At 37.7% G+C, this 16,778-nt stretch overlaps 1 protein-coding gene across 2 annotated transcripts; it reads right to left on the reverse strand.

The window, feature by feature from the left end:
- Positions 1-958: 958 nt before the first annotated feature.
- PARL (presenilin associated rhomboid like) lies at positions 959-7,855 on the reverse strand. 2 transcript variants are annotated; one of them, XM_053457829.1, is made up of 11 exons: positions 7,730-7,855; positions 7,448-7,518; positions 7,037-7,223; positions 6,475-6,615; positions 5,327-5,375; positions 5,136-5,231; positions 3,197-3,346; positions 2,754-2,824; positions 2,411-2,512; positions 2,193-2,290; positions 959-1,164 (listed from the first exon to the last, which is right to left on the reverse strand). In XM_053457829.1, exons 2-11 carry the CDS (start codon positions 7,507-7,509, stop codon positions 1,059-1,061), a joined length of 1,062 nt encoding a protein of 353 aa, XP_053313804.1. In that variant the 5' UTR covers positions 7,510-7,518; positions 7,730-7,855; the 3' UTR covers positions 959-1,058. The 2 variants fall into 2 exon arrangements, with proteins under 2 accessions (XP_053313804.1, XP_053313803.1); XM_053457828.1 differs by having other exon boundaries at positions 7,448-7,574.
- Between the last annotated feature and the right edge of the window lie 8,923 nt (positions 7,856-16,778).

Consider the following 16,778-nt stretch of genomic DNA (forward strand, 5'->3'; position numbering starts at 1 on the left):
TAACACACACTAGGAAGGTGTGGGAGAGAGCGTGTTTATGTGTGCGCACGGTGGTTTACAGCTTAATCTACTACTACTACTAACACCCGCCTACTGTACGCCATTGCATCTTACTGAAAGAAAGCCACCTATCGCTCATATTGTAACAACGCAGCTGAAGAAGGCAGAGCAGTAGGCAGTAAAACACAAAAAAGGATGAAAGTAGTTTTTATTTCACCAACAGTGGCAAAGTTTCGATCCTACTATGGGACATTGCCCAAGCAGCAGGCAGGAGAAAACAAGTCAGCAACAGAGAAACCGAATTTGAAGTGTGTTTAAGAATGTCGTAATCTAGTACTGCTTGGTGCCAGATGATGCTAAAATGACAACTGTAGCGAGCATACGCATACTGTCACATACAGACAGAACACGCATCTTTGGTTGGATCCCACCAATATTTTATACAATATGGGGAGTGTGGGAGCTGAAAAAAAGATTTCTTACATCCTTTCATTAACCTTTTACTGCAATTATGTTATTAGTCTTGAAGGAATTTCTCACTACAGTTGTCCTCGAAAAATGTTTGGCTTTTTAAATTAAGAAAATATTTCATTTTTTCCTTTAAACCAACTGGTTTAACCCCTTAATGCATTGTTTTCAATGGGTTTAGGGACCGCCCATTGTCCTTAAGGGGTTAAAGCTAGACCAGCTATTGCCCCCCCCCAAAAAAAACAAACAAACAAAAAAAAAACAATGAGGGTCACACACTTTGTGCCCAAATGCTGCAAGGTTTTATCTAGTTTTCAAATAAAAAAGGTTATACCTCACTACATAATTTCCTTTCCCATCAGAAAGTGTGCGTCATATATATATATTAGTAGAGAATATGTATTGTTTAACATCCCGACCCTAAACATTAATATTGCATGTATACGGCACCTATCTTTTAAAATGTATTAATTTAATACACACTAATGTATCACAGAGCAACAAAATTATTTTAATATGGAAAATCTGTTAATTCATACACGCAACAATGCAAAGTGTCCCCTTTAAAATAACTCAGATTTACACTGTTGTCATGATTCACCACCCCTAGGAGGACCACTGCGAAATTCATGCCACATTTTCACTAGAGGCTCCCTCTTCTTCCAAATAAATTCATGGCCGTATAGCGCATACCAGCTGAGAAAAGAATTAAAAAAAAAAAAAAATGCTGTTAAAATAGGAACAATCTTAAACACAAAGATAGGGGGGGGGCATTATAAAATGTATATTATACATGTACAAACATACCGTATTTATCGGCGTATAACACGCACCCCCATTTTAACAAGGAAATTTGAGTAAGAAAAAATAAATTTAAACTTGGAAGCTATGAACTTAATGTTTGAATAATGTTTATAACATTATAACATTTATTATAATGTAATAAAAGAAATAAAGAATAAAGAAAAAGCACAAAAAAAACTTCATGAGAATCACTGCTATCTGGGAAACCACACACACTCAGACACACACACACACTAAGACACACACACACTAAGCCACACACACAAAGACACACACACACACACACATGCAGCCAGACACACACAAACACACTCAGAGACACACATTAAATTTATATATTACTCCCTACCGTTTGGGAGATCTTTATCTTCCAGCATTTTACTTTTTGTGCTGATGCCGGGGCCGGAGTGACGTCATCACCCGGCTCCCGGCATCAGAGAGGGTGCGTGAGAGAGCTGTGCAGGGGAAGATTGTGCAGCTCTAGGATTTATCGGCGTATAACACGCAGGTAGGGTTTCAGCTTCATATTTTAGTTAAAAAAGTGCGTGTTATACGCCGATAAATACGGTATATATCCACGAAATATCTCAACAAAACGAACGCCCCTGCTATTAAGCAATATGAAAATCTAAACAAAATGTTTATTAAAAAATGCAATAACATTTCAAAATAATAAAGTCTCCAGAGGCGTCACCTATAACTTGCACACACACACAAAAAAAAAATATATATATATATATATATATATATATATATATATCGGAATTAGGGATGGCTCTTTTTTATTCTAGCACGACTGTACCCCAGGGCACAAAGCAAGGTCCATCAAAACATTGCTGGAGGAAGCTGACTGGCCGACACAGAGCCCCGATCTTATACACACACACACTTACGCTGTATGAGAATTAGTGTTTACTTACATCCCAAATAAAGCACCTCCAAGGTGTGCTGCATGGTCAAAAAACTTCCATCCTAGGATCAAACCAGCGGAATCCAGGGCAAGGATTGCCTTGAGGGCCTGCATTTAGATTGGGGATTAAAAACACATTATATATAATTATATACACACACAATTTTAATCGCTAGCAGGTTTATTATATTGTGTTTGCTCAACAACAATGAATGGAAATATACATACACTGCCGGCAGTGAAAGTGAACATAGGCAAAAAGATAATGGCCAGCTTGGCTTCAGGCATCTTGGTACAAACCGCAGCAAGAACAGTCATTATTGCGCCAGACTGAAAGAGAGGGTTAAAAGAAAAGAAAAACGACAATAAAACTGTTAATATCAACTATCACGTTGACCACTGATGTTTCAGTACACAAGTTACAAACGCTGCGTTAGCTATCTTTCAAGTAGATGTCAAAATACAAAAACCAATAAGTATCTTCATTCTCAAGACACAGAATGAATCCTATATTGAATTTGCACCGCAAAGTGACATGTAAGCAAAAAAAAAAAAAAAAAAAAATACATACTGCTCCCAATGATGGGCCAAAACGTCCTGTGACTGTTTTACAGACGTAGCTTGCGAATGTTGACACTACTCCTATAAGATAAAAAAGGAAAATATATGAATATCATTTTCATTTTTACAGGATGGATGCAAATATTCAGGCTCCAAACCGCCTGCGTCACTCAACTCGTACATAAAAAAAAAAAACAAAAAAAAAAAAACCCACACACCTATCTGAAATATATGCATTAACGTGATAATTACATCAAACACACATTTTTACAAAAACTAATTTTAGAAATAATGTGTCCGAGAGGAATGTTGTGCAAACTGTTTAATATGTCATCAGAAAAACATCTACAGGTTTTGGGAGAAACAAAGTTCCCTGTTAATCATAAACACAAAAATAAATACAAATACTGGCTAATTTTTTTATAGTAATACTGATGGTGATCTAAGCCTCACCTGCAGACATGTACACAGCCAGAAACTGTTCTGGACCCAGCATGGAAACAATGCTTGACGAGAAGCTCCACAGCACATACATATTTGCCGCCATATGGAACAGTGAGAAGTGACTGAAGGTTGAGAGAACCATGGGAAGGCAGAGGGAACCTGGGGAAAAACAGAAATACTATATAAAAAATTCAACATAAAACATTGAAACTTATTTCATTTGGTGGAAGGGGAGGAAGACAGGGCAAGGCAAAATATAAAACAAAGCCACAGATGGGCGAAACAGCAAGACAGGATAAATGGACATTTCTTTTTTTATTTTATATAGATCCATCAGATTAGCTATAAAATGACACTGACACATAAAATATAGCCATTAGCAAAACAAAATATGTATCCATGTACAATATGTAACCCTTTAATAGATGGAAACAAAGGATATATCATGTAAATATTCGCCCATGCCCTAGGAGTGTGTCAGTGGTGGATCCAGAGCCTGACTTTGGGAGGGGCACTCACACCAACACATTAACTCACGTGAACACAGACACTAACATACCCATGTTCACACTAACACACATACTACCATAGCCACACAACTTGCACTCAGATACTCGCACTAATGTACACATCCAGAAACACATTCTCCCAGACTCACACCAATACACCCATACTAACGCAACCAAGCACTCAACACTAGCACACACACTAACACACAAACATACCCAGACACACATAACCATTATCATACCCAGACACACAAACGCACCAACATACCCAGACACATAGAAGCAGAAAGCCACACACAACTCACTTATGCTAAATGTTTTAAATGCAGCTTTGACACCCAACTACCGTGAGGTCATGCGACGCAACCTGACCCAGCCTCCTCAAAATTTGGAGAACAAGGTAAGTCTGGATTGGCCAGGAGGGCTTTAACTTTAATTTCCAACATGACACACACTTTGAAAAAGGGTGAACTGTTCTTTCAAGTAGTTTCTGAAACTTGAAAAGATACAGGAATGCATTTTGCTTATATGCTGCCTTTTGTAATATCGCTTTTTTACCGATTTCTTCGACCACTGCTATGACACACGCATAGTTTTTATGTTTCTCAACGCTCCCCAACATAAAACACTATCTTCTTTTAAAAACCTTTGGCCTATGGTGGTAAGTTCTGTTTATATCTCTTGAGAGAGGTGCTTTTTTATTTTTATATTTTTTAAATATTTTGACTACAGAGATCCCTTTAGTGCCTTCATGGAAAAGTCACGTCATCAAAGTTTCCCTGATAATTCACCCCCAGTTGCAATACAGTTGACGACCATTTATGCCAACAGGTTCTGTGTAGACCCTTCACAATTTGTACCACTATGATCAGTGCTCCACCGGTGTCGCTTCTGGAACAGAAATGCCCAAACAGAGGTTTGGTCATTCAAACACTTAAATGAACTGGCGCTCACACCAAGTGCTGTTACGCCTAATCTGTCATTTAGAGCCATCGCTGGTGGCTGCTGACAGAGGACAGTTAGACTGTCTGAACTCCCGTACATCAACAGAGCCGGCATTGAGGCCACTTTGGAAGGTTGTAATAGTACCTCCTAAGGTCAGGAATACGCAATAGACAAAGCTTTTTTTTCCCCTCTGTTTAGGGAGTTTATAAAATATTTATGAGTATTTAACTTGCTGTTAAACAAATGTCTAGAAAATAGTTTGACATTTTTAGTCGAATTTAGGATGTTGAAAAAATATAATGGATGTAGGATGTAGAAAAATATAATGGATACTCAAGTTAAACTGTTAGGTGTAACATTTTTACAAACAATGGCTTCCCAATTGTCTTGCATTGGTCTTGCTGTATTACCCCAATTCACATGATGGTTTGGTAGTTTTATAACATACCCACATACATGTTCATAACAATCCACTAAAATTAAACTATACTCACGAGAAGCAGGATTAGATGTAAAGTATCGGATCATCGTGCGTTGCAGGGAAGGCACTCTCCAGAGGCAGAATACCAGTATATTGGCAGCAACAATCCCTGTAATGAGAGATTAAAAATTACAGTGTACTAATCTAACAGACAACATAACTGTTCTTAGCATGTTGTTTCAAGCAGTAACACATGATCCTTACCCGATACGGTCTTCTGTCCATCACTGAGACTGTTCCACCACTCATTCACCTACAGGGACACATGCACACCCGATGTTAATGTCTCTGACAGAAGACGCCTGCAACACAATGGCAGACATTTTTCTTTTTTTAATGGCCAGCAAAAAGACTCATTAAAGCCAATTCTTAAGGGCACACCTTTAGGTAGTATGAAATAGTGACGCATCGTTTAGAACAGTTTCTTAACATTGTTTGCAGAGTGCCAAGTGCAAGATTGCAAGGCTTTGTAGCGTGACAGGTATGCTGTGATCTAGCCATGATTATATAAGGAAATCCTGAACAACTGTAGCACAGACACTAGATAAATGATGCTTTCCTACAACAACGTTGAGTCATTAAACAATGCACAAACGACACACACTACTGCCTCTTTAATGTTATCTCGTTAACACATGCATATTTTACTAAAATGGGTGGAAGGTTAAACATGTCTCACACAATGTGAAACACAGATCTAGAATCCCTCTAGATTGTAAACTCGTTTGAGCAGGGCCCTCCTCACCTGTTGTCTCTGTCAATTTTTTATGTTACATACTACTTGTTGTGTCCTGTCTACCCATTGTACAGCGCTACGGAATTTGATGGCGCTATATAAAATAAGAGGAGCTGTCAAATCTGAGATGAACCCATAATTGAATCCAACAGTGAAAGTTTGAAGTTATACCAATAAATCATCCTGCTCTGACATCTGCCAAAGGCATGGCCAGGGTATTTCATTAAGCCTCAGTGAAGATTTTATTTGAAGCCAACTGTCAGTCTATTTTCGCAGACTACACATGTTATCTTACGCTCTAGAGACTGTTTACAACTGTATGATGTATGAATCCGAGGCAGCAACGCACCAAGATGACAACTATCTCCTATAGCACAGCAACATACAGAACAACAGTTTTTATATAAATACTAAACTGAAAAGAACACATCAAAACACCTTTGATAAATTATAGACACGCATAAAGAAAGAAAGAAAGAAAGACCGAAAAAAAAATATATATATATCCCAGGGTAATCTGGGATGTGACAGCCTTTTATAATAACATTTTACAGATGAAAGGGTCAATTAAGTGAAGTTCTAGCAAATGACATCGAAGGTCTGAAGTTGTCCATACCTGCTTCCTAAATTCTCCTTGCTTCTGCGGCCGTAACTTCTCCAGCCAATCTGCTCGAATATCATCCAGGTAATTCCTCATTCGCGATTTTAAAGATTCATACTGCCATATAGCAGCAACACCAAAAGAGCAGCCTGAGAACTGAATATAGACTATTAAGCAGGTCTCATTTTTTTTTTCTACACATATGTGCAAGAAGTCAATGTAGCCAAGCACTTTTTATGGCGTTTTGTTTTTGTGTATCTACATATTATATTAGGATGTCTAATATGAATATGGCATTTTTGGTACTGAGCACATGTGATGTTATAAAATAAAAAAAAAATTAGTGTTGCCTTAAACTTTCTCTACGATCCAACCAGCACTGTTTATTATGCTGACTGAAGTGAAGGTCAAGCAAATTGATCATTCTTATTTTACTGGTACCTTTCTTCTACCAGCTCAGTGACTTGTCAGGCTTCCAAAAGTTAGACGGAGATATAAAAAGTGTGTGTGTGTCAATAATAATAATAATAATATAATCTGTCAACTGATGATGCATACAGGGATCAAGAAAGCATACCCCGACAGTGAAGATGAAAGGTTTGTAAAGTTGCTTCAGAATGTGAGAACGTGCCGGAGATATTGGTTCTGCCAATGGCGGTGTAAAGCTACTCCTCATTGTCTCAGGACTCCCCCGAACCTCAGCTTCTCCCCTCTCAGGTTTCTTTGGGGCTTTCCTGAACCCATTCCTTTGTTCTATAAAAAGTCTACACACAAAAAAAAGGAGCATAAGCCAGCATATAAAATGCTTTGCATAATACCAAATAAAATCAGAACAGCACCAAGCACCTCACACATATGCATATAAAACTAGTGTCATCCTGTCACAGACTATATGGGTTAAAATTCGCACTATAATTCCCATCAGTCACGATAAGAATATCAAACAGCTACATAATTACTCTTCATGCATATTATATATATTATATACCTTCGTCCTTGACACCAGCTTCTCCCTGTACAAGCTCTTAGTGTCCAGCATGCAGATGTCATTTTGGCAATCTGAGAATGATAATATATTTTCAGAATTTCTTTTCGTGATTCATATTCTTTATCTCCTGAAACAGCAAAAGATAAGCATAGTACAGTATAACAATAAATAAAAACAAAGTGAAAACATGAAGAAAAAAAAAGTGATGCAATTGTGATATACATTCACCAAGTGTCATAAACGTTAAACAATTCTTTATAATAAAAAAAGACAACCACTCACGGCTATGAGAGGAGGTTACAACAACTCAACACTAAAGTGACGGCTTAAAGACCAGGCCTCGTTAACTCTGACAGTTCACAGCACGGAACTCAAGTCACCAGACGCGTCTTCGCAGACTCCTCCCTTTCCGCTATACGTAAGCAGCGAGGGCGAACCGTTTAAGTATGACCACTGCAGCGCCCAGTACGAATGTGGCTATGCTGCCCTGATTTAATAGTAGTTGTGAATACAGAGATTCGGTTTTAGTTGTAGATTGTTTTAGTCGCGATCCGAGGTATTTATGAGAACGTGGATGTATTGGGCGATTATTTTCCCACAGCCATCTCTGTTTAAAGGGAGGTCGCATATGCATGGATTGGAAACTGAGCTGTAAAGTGCTGTAGTTGAAGAACAATATGTACATTTTTCACTTTTTAAGAGCAAGTTGCCAATCAACTCCCAGTATAGCTCGGTTGGATCACTGAAAATATTAATCACATTTTGTGTGTGCGCGTGTATATCTATCTATCTATATATATTATAGTAACCAAATGTATAATGCAGGTCTGCTTTAAATTGCTATCCTGCAATTTTCAAATCAAGACCTTACCTAATTTATACCCCCTGTTCCCCAATGACAATTTTAGGGTCCTAAATAATTTTGAAAAATGCTCTTTACCCATTAAAACCTTAGTGATGTTACGTGGCGCCATGAAGAAATGTGCAGAAAAAAATAACTACTGTGTAGAACTTAATGAATAAAGTGGAAGTGTGCGTGCCTGTACAAAATGCCCTCAGTAAATAAGGGGTTAATCAAGAGTCCCATTTTTCTGTGTTTGATGTAACCATACAAATTCTGCTTAGAATTTCTCATCCGCAATAGGTGCCACTGCTAAATAATGTTTTGCAATGTGTTTGATCAGCAAGCAGGGGGAGCAATTGGAGATCCCAGCAGGGTTTAGAAAGTGTCCTGCAATGACCTTTTGGTGGGTGCTCGCATTACTTATAATTACTTACTCAGTGCACCGGTGCTTGTGATGCTGACAGTCCAGGTCGTCAATAGCCGAAAAACTATAGGCTACTGAAGTGGTTAAAGTACATAGTACTAAAGTACATTGGCCACCATTAGGACCACTGTTGGCTGCATGAAGCCAGTCAGTGGCAAGGAAGTGCTCAATGGGAGGACATCTTGCACATATGTACCAGGAGCTCTTACTAGATCCCCTGGAACTCTTGCGTGAGCCACCAAATAGGTCTATCTACAAGCTTGGAGGTCGGGAGAAGAGGCAGATGCATGTGGGTTTTGGAAATTTAAAGGGACCATTAAAATCACATGCACTGACCTGTTTGCGCCTATTAGGACAATCTCAACAAAGTTCCCCCCCCTTCGAAACAATGAAGAATAAAAATGATGGGGAAAAAAATCAAATATTAAAAAAATGAAATTTATTTAGAGCTTAGTGATGTCAACATAACGACACTGGCATCCAAAATGTATAGGAGAGATCCTCAAATACTGCAACAAAATCACTACATCCTAAACTCAGTAGTATTAATACATGTATAATATAGGGCACCATGTAATGTATGGATGTGACGCTCTTGAACATATAAATATATAGATGTGGGGTATTACTGTTATCACTGGATGCTGCTAAACATACATTGGCTCATTGTTCAGCTGTGACACCTACAGTGTAGAGGAATTTCTAGACATATTGCATTTAAATATATATATATTATTCTATTTTAGTATATTTATTTTTACCTTTTTGTCACTAATAATTATGTTTTAGGTATTTCTAGTAATTTAAAAGAAGGCCATACCTGAACAGGTAATGTTTGTGGGTACATGAAATATGGAAAAGCAGGAGTCATCATTTAACAAACATGTGGTACAATCACAAATAAAAAACCCTAGTACTGACCCAGGGTTAACTGCAAATGAAGGCGTGAGTGTCCCCTGTTTTCTAACCTGATATTAGATCGCTGTTCAGATTTAGCTGCTGATTACATGCTGCAGACTGCTCATCTTCTCAAAGCCACAAAAAGCTTGTTTTTGTTTGAACACTGATATCAGCGTTTTTGTGTATACTTGTGTCAATTATTACACATTTTAATTTTAAATATAACCTTTAACTGATTAAATTAGCATCTATAAAGTTAAACAGTAACCTGGTTATTGATTGGTGAAGCCCTCTCTGATACGTGCCTGCATACGCTCGTATCTTCATACAATAATGTATAGCTAAAGACATTGTAGCTGGAAGACATGGTACTTTGTAAGCCAAGTCCTTATGTGTCCAAAATCTACAATGTAAAATTGGTTTATTATTTGGTTTATATTCATGCAATAATAATATAATCTATACATTTATTATATAAAATACTATTACATTATACCATTACAAGTATCTTTACATTGAAAGAGGTCATATATAACCTCTTTCAATGTAACTGACTTGGAACATACCAGGTGCAACTGTTATCAGGACACACGTTCAGTTCTAGGTTTAGCATGTCTATACATGTGTTAATGCTGATGGACTGATGGAGTGTCGAACGTTATTATACAACTGTAAAGAAGCACGTTATATCCCATAGAAGAGATGGGAAACCACTACATTACATTATTAATATATTCCTCTATAACATATTCTACGGTTATATTGAATGATTTTTGTAAAGAGAGAAAGGTATTGAGGACCCTGTTCATGTTTTTCCTTGCGGGTGGCTGGCCTATAACAGCTTAAACTTCAACTAGGGAAACCTATACACTATTTCCAGGACAATATTTAACGAGGCCTTGATTAAGAAAAGTGTGCATCACAACAGGATATAGCGTTAAAGTATAGATATACCCACATTATTTTACGAATAAAGTAACTGACTGCCACAAGTGTTCTTTCATTTTACTATTTCCTTTAAACAATCAACTCCGACATATTTAAGAAGACTTTTTATGTTCTATGGCAACAACCTATTAGCATAGTTGGGAACTCTCTGGTTCTTTGTGTCCATTCCTCTTTCTCTGGGCAGGGAAATAGTATTTAGCCAGCCCCCACTGTCTGGCTCCTGAAGGCTGCCTGAGGCTAGCCCTGTCCCATCCATGGCTAGCCCTGCCTCCACATGCAATTAGCCCCTGTTCCTTCATGAAGCAGCTCCCCAGAAGAAGGAGAGTTCCTGGTAGCCTACCCTTGGAAGTTCCTAGATATGCCCACTGTCGTGTCACATGACAAGTATTCTTGGCAAAAATGACCAATGAAGCAAAGTTTTACATAATTAAAGAGACCCAACAGCCATCATGTGCACTTTCAATGAATAAAATTGCTTTCACCTTCTCAACGTATGTTATATAACCATGCGGGTTGCCTTTGTTACAGAGGTGCCTGAACCCCATTGAGCACGCCATGTTTGTATATTAGTAAAACGTAACTGAGCGCCACCTGATTTTTGTGAGTTGGGGTGTATTGCCTATTTAATAACTGTTACATGAACAGTATAAGTTACTATATGTGATGCAATAAGACGTGTCACCAGGGCTCATGGTAGCATATAACTGCCTTTCATTATGGGTTTAGGTTGGCTGCTTGAACAGTAGCGGAAATGCATAAGGATTTGTTATTTTCACGTTATGCTTATTGAATCTCTAATAGGGCGTGTAGATTTTTTTGCCATATGATCCTATATGGGAGGTACTAGAATCCCAAACATTTTACTGTTCATTTATATGTGGATTTTATGTGGATTTCTTGGGAGACCGTGGTAGGATTCTAAATTTTTATTGCTATTTGTGTTAAAATGATTTGTTTTTCCCCAGTACATATGTTTCTTTGCTGGTTACAGTTTACTTGACTTTTTTTTTTTCCACTGTAGGATTCCTAACCAAATAGTGTTTTATGCCACTTCACAATGTGTTCAGTTCCAGGTGGGTGTTAAGAGCCTGGGGGGGGAGATTGAGAGCTACTCCTAGAACTCCCTAACCCCCTGTCCGTGGCTGGGGGAAGGGTCTCTAGCCATGCAGCAACTTCCCAGCTGCATGAAAGGAGAATTACCCATTTGCATTGGTAGGGAAACTTGCTTTCCAATTGCTGTTTATTTTAGAGCTGAAAGTTGGAAGTTTGTTATATATTTAATTTTGTGTCATTAAACATTTCTAGTTTTTAGCCTAGTAAAAAAAAAAAAAAGTAACACTAGATAGGACCAGCAGGCCTTGGATACACCGGGTCCAAGCCAGTCTGGAGCGTTGGATCACGTTAATACTTCAAAGCACCACTCTTTCCTTTTCATCTAATACTGCATTTCCTTCTGTCTTCTAGCAATGCACTATGCATTTGGTCTTGATGTTCTCAGTTCTTTCAGCATTACTATGTTTTTTGCATTCCTTTGTATTTGCTAACCACATTCTGTGCAGGCTTTGTTGCACTGTATTCAGAGTTTGATTGACATCCCATGTTGCCTTAGGCATGTGATTTCCACCTTACCCCCCCCATTATGTACTTTAAGTACGCTTATATTGGTGCATATATATACCGGTGTGTGTGTATATATATATATATGATAATGAAATAAATCTTACTGTTTTATTAGTATCATGGTTGTGCAGACTGAAGAAATGCAAATTTAACTGACTTGGTCAAATTCAACTTTTTTTTTTTTTTTTTTTTAAGCGAGAGATAGTATTCCAGTAAATTGTTCTAGAGTTGGGCCTACATTGGCTGAGAATCCAGTTCCCCTAGTATACCCAATCATATGTATACGTCCTGTACTTTAAGGAAAGCATTACACTTTGGGTCAGACAATATTTTCCAGTGCTACAGTCGTACAAGTGGTCTAATAACAAAGGAAAGGAGCTCATGGGTTAATCCGTGGGGTGAAGGAATCCTATTGTTGAATTGTCCCACCCTCAGCACAGAGGGGGGTATTACCAGGACAGATGTCCCTAAAGCTGGAGGACAGTCACACATTTTAACTGGATAAGGCATCCAGGGGATATAACCTTTTTTCAAGGTATGTAACAATCAACACTTTTCTTTAACGTTTTATACAAGGTTTACATTTATTTTAGGAAAATGACAACAAAGCTGGTTTAAGTGACCCAGTTTCTGTAAATTCATAAACTTCTGCCACCTCAGAGGTCTGGATTATTTGTACTTAGAAAGTAACTTGTGGTTTCCATTGTAAGCAAAGGCAGGATAAATGCTATGGGCAATGATAGCTAATAATACACATTATATATACCACATATCGTATATATTAGTCATATATCAGCAGATGTGGCATTAGCTAATAAAAATTTGGTCATTTTCCTAATCTAAAGTGGTTTTTTTTTGTTTCTAGCTAACAAACATTTACCAACAGTAAACATTAATCCAGGGCATGAAATGACCTTAAATGTTTTATTGTAAGTGATGCTGATAATTGAACAGGAAGCTGTTTAGTAAAAAAAAAAAAAGATGCAGATTTTAAGGTTATTTATACATTACGTTAAAAAAACATAGGTTTTAGACCCTGGAAATTCAGTTTTAGAATCCCTGATGCTTTGGATTTGACCAGTGGCGTAATAAGATGCAGAGAGTCGGTTACCCTCCCAAAACTTACCCCTGTTCCCACAACCCTTCCCCTGACAGACAAGCTTGTCCAGTGCTGACACCCTTTCGTGGGTGTGAATACTCCCATCAAATCCAAAGATCAACAGAAATCTGCTGGTTCCACCCTCACCCGCGCACCTCCTCTTGCAGAACACCTTTACTTAACTGTAGAACTGTTCATGCCGGAATAGTGTATTACCTAGAACTCCTGATCTGGTGTAATGTAACAGGATATTTATTCTAGTAGGAAAAAGATACCGAGATAGACACAGAGATAGCTGGATTTCTTTTTTGGTGCGCTTTATTGATCAGTTTTAGGATGAAACTTGGCGCTCTTGTTGTTTAGTATCGCTTTGGACACAGGATGTGGGGGGTCAAGTAGAATGGTTCTCACTAAAAGAAATGTTCTACAACAACAGTAAGGAGTATCTCTTAATCAGCGGATTGTATTTGGAACATGCTTTAGGGGAAATATTTGGCAGATTGAACCCTCTGGAATGTTTAGGAAGGGGTGGAGGAACAAGTACTCTTTCAGTCACCTAGGATACTGCTTGTCTAAATAAATAACAGCCATCTGCTGATAAGGGGTAGAGGTTTGTTCTAGCAAAAGAATTCCCTCACTTGTATTTACAGCCCCGGTTGACAAACATATGGGATACGCCTTTTAAAGACAAGTATTAGTGATCCAGAACATTCCCACAAAAAAAAACTTTAATTCTTTAAACAGGGCCACCCTAATACTCCTACCTTTTCTTGAAAATTTACCAAAGTAGTGGTTTTGTGCATGTGTCAGATTGCTTACCACCTGATTCAACAGTATTTTGTCCAATATTTGTATAATTCAATACTTTATTTTAATGCTGCCTTGAACATACAAAGTCCAATAACAATTTAGAGAATTTTGAGAATAATCCAAGAGAAGTAATGGCAAGGATGACCAGATCTCCCCATTAAAAGCGATTGCTTGCTAAAAATGATTGCGTATTGCAGGGCAGGAGAGGTTGTAATTGTAGTCAATGCAGTATACATTTGCTACACGTATTTAAAGGTGAAGTTTGGACCCCGTTCACATGAGATGTGGATGAAAAATATATGAGAGCAGGATTCCAGCCCCTCCAGTTACAGCACCCGTCCTGTTGTCATACCCGTAGACATGCATGCAGTTCCTGATGTGAATTGTGGTATCTAACTGAATAATGTCTGTTTTGCACTAAAAGCTCCAAAAATGTCATTTCATCAAGCAACAAACACTAAAATGCATTTTGCAATCAATTAAAATAAAGATGCACCAGATCTACAATAAGCAGATTCAGCCACACTACTTGCACTTGATCTTCTAGAAATTCTGGTAGATAGAATAGGTAGTATAGGGTGACCAGGTCAGCCATGTTTTAAAGGACATACACATTTCACACGTTACTGATTGGCATATATAAAGTTCTGTCTTGGAGGCCCAGACAGCCCATCTGGCAAACAGGCAAATATCTGGTGGGCTGGTGGCACTGCACACTTACCGCTACTGCCATGATATGTATATTATTTGAATAAATTGAACTCCGGAAAGTGCCCTAGGGTCTCTGGATTTTTGCCCCTTGAAAACCCTTCAGATCCTTTAAGAAAATTAGGGAAATATCACAAAGGCAACTTGCTCTGTTGTTTTTATTGTCATTAATTAAAAAATGACCATTGTGCAATCAATGCTGATGCAAAACAACTTTTTTTTTTTTAAAAAAGTGCATGATTATTTAACTTTAATTATTTTAACACTTTTTTCACACCCCCATCCACCACAACGTTTTTAACCTGATTACATTCTGAAAATCTGGTCAGCTTAATAAATACATAATGCATTTTCAGTGTTTACTAATCTATGTTTGTTCAAAGCTGATTAAAACAAATGTAACAGCGGGATAAATGTATAAGAAATATGGTAGGTAAATTAACATACAGTGCCTGGTTACAATGGGCAATTTACACATTTGTCAAGGGGATAATGCACTCAAATCTGTAGATCTGCTGAAAATGAAATGTGAAAACTGGCAAGAACATTACAGACCATGCAAGTGTTGCATTTTTAAGCAAATCATTGTTTTCAGATGCGGATCTAGCAGGAAAGGCTCAATACAATAATAGAAGTCCACAGGGAAGGATACTAAGGGTATTTAAACCATAGACGGAGCAGTACATTAGGAAAGTGCCTACCGTGATGATATTAAAACTTAACCTTTACTAGAAGAGACTAAAAAAGTCTGGAAGGGTACTCCATGAACAGTTATTGGATACTTGCTTGCTGTTTGAATGTTTGTTGTGGAGTTGCCTATACTCAAAATAACCCGAGTGAAAGTGCTGAGGGGGCAGTCCAAAATATTATTATCTTTTATTTATATAAACAATTTACGAGCGGTTCTTCCAATCCGTATATTTAATATATATGACAAAACTAGAATTGACAAATTACGACAAACTGGAAAATAATAAAAAAGAGAGAACTATTCTAAGTAATACCCAACTAACTGTAAATAGACAAGCACCTAACTATCACTACACCTCAGCATGATTTACAAAGAGTATAGAACAAGGAGCTAAAAAGCTGATGCGTTTCGCCATTTATATCATCACTACTTTGTCAGGGAATTGCTCCCCAGTTATGCTCTGGAGATTCGTATGTGCTTTAAAGGCCTAACAAAATGCTAGACCACACTGCAAGTCTGTCTGATGGGCATATGTAGGGGAGCGCTCAGGGTTTGACCTTGGGTCTCTGGGTTTTTTGCACTTATCACTAATGAGGGGCAGTTTCACACAGTTTTGAACTGATTGTAAATAAAGCTACAGACTGGTTTTGCGTCCAGTATGTTATGGTTAATATCCGTGCCTGAATGCACAATGGCGAGTCAAGGTTTCCATGACGACCAGTATTAGAATAATTTGGCAAGTCACTAAGACGTGGTCTAAAAAATGGTTAATTTTTAAAGTGTCTTAGGGTCTGCTCATGTATAAAGTTCCCAGGTATGCACTGGAGTCCACTTTCCTTGCATGCTGATGAGGCTACCTGTCACTCTACTCACAAGAACAAACTATACAGTGGACTGTCTTTTGTCTCAGGGTTCATCTTCCTTGCGACAAAAATAACACCCTACATTGAAACCAAAAAATCCCAAAACAAAAGCAGAAACTATTGTTCCTACATTATTAGTAAAATATTGAATATGACGCAACCTTATTGTTCAATTCATAGTACATTTTGGGGGTCCTCTGAAATTATTTTTGAAATTATTTTGGAAATTTAAACACTTGACTTATCTGCGTGATCCTGTTTGACACCATCCAGTCCTGAACACATCAATGACAAAACATATATAGAGGTTAGATAATACTTAATAATACATAAATATTCCTTAAGTATTACTCTGAGTGCAGATAAGATCAATACTTTTTTTAAAAAATAATGGTGTACATGATTATTAATAGTAATACAAATA

Source organism: Spea bombifrons, chromosome 2 (assembly GCF_027358695.1).
Source record: "Spea bombifrons isolate aSpeBom1 chromosome 2, aSpeBom1.2.pri, whole genome shotgun sequence".
Lineage (NCBI taxonomy): Eukaryota > Metazoa > Chordata > Amphibia > Anura > Pelobatidae > Spea > Spea bombifrons.

Excerpts from the sequence above, each read along its gene's own strand:
- PARL (XM_053457829.1), bottom strand. The coding sequence starts at position 7,509 with ATGACATCTGCATGCTGGACACTAAGAGCTTGTACAGGGAGAAGCTGG. Across the intron at positions 5,376-6,474 it reads AAGGAGAATTTAGGAAGCAG|GTGAATGAGTGGTGGAACAG; the intron begins GTATGGACAACT and ends GTGTCCCTGTAG. Across the intron at positions 2,825-3,196 it reads GGCTGTGTACATGTCTGCAG|GAGTAGTGTCAACATTCGCA; the intron begins GTGAGGCTTAGA and ends TTTATCTTATAG.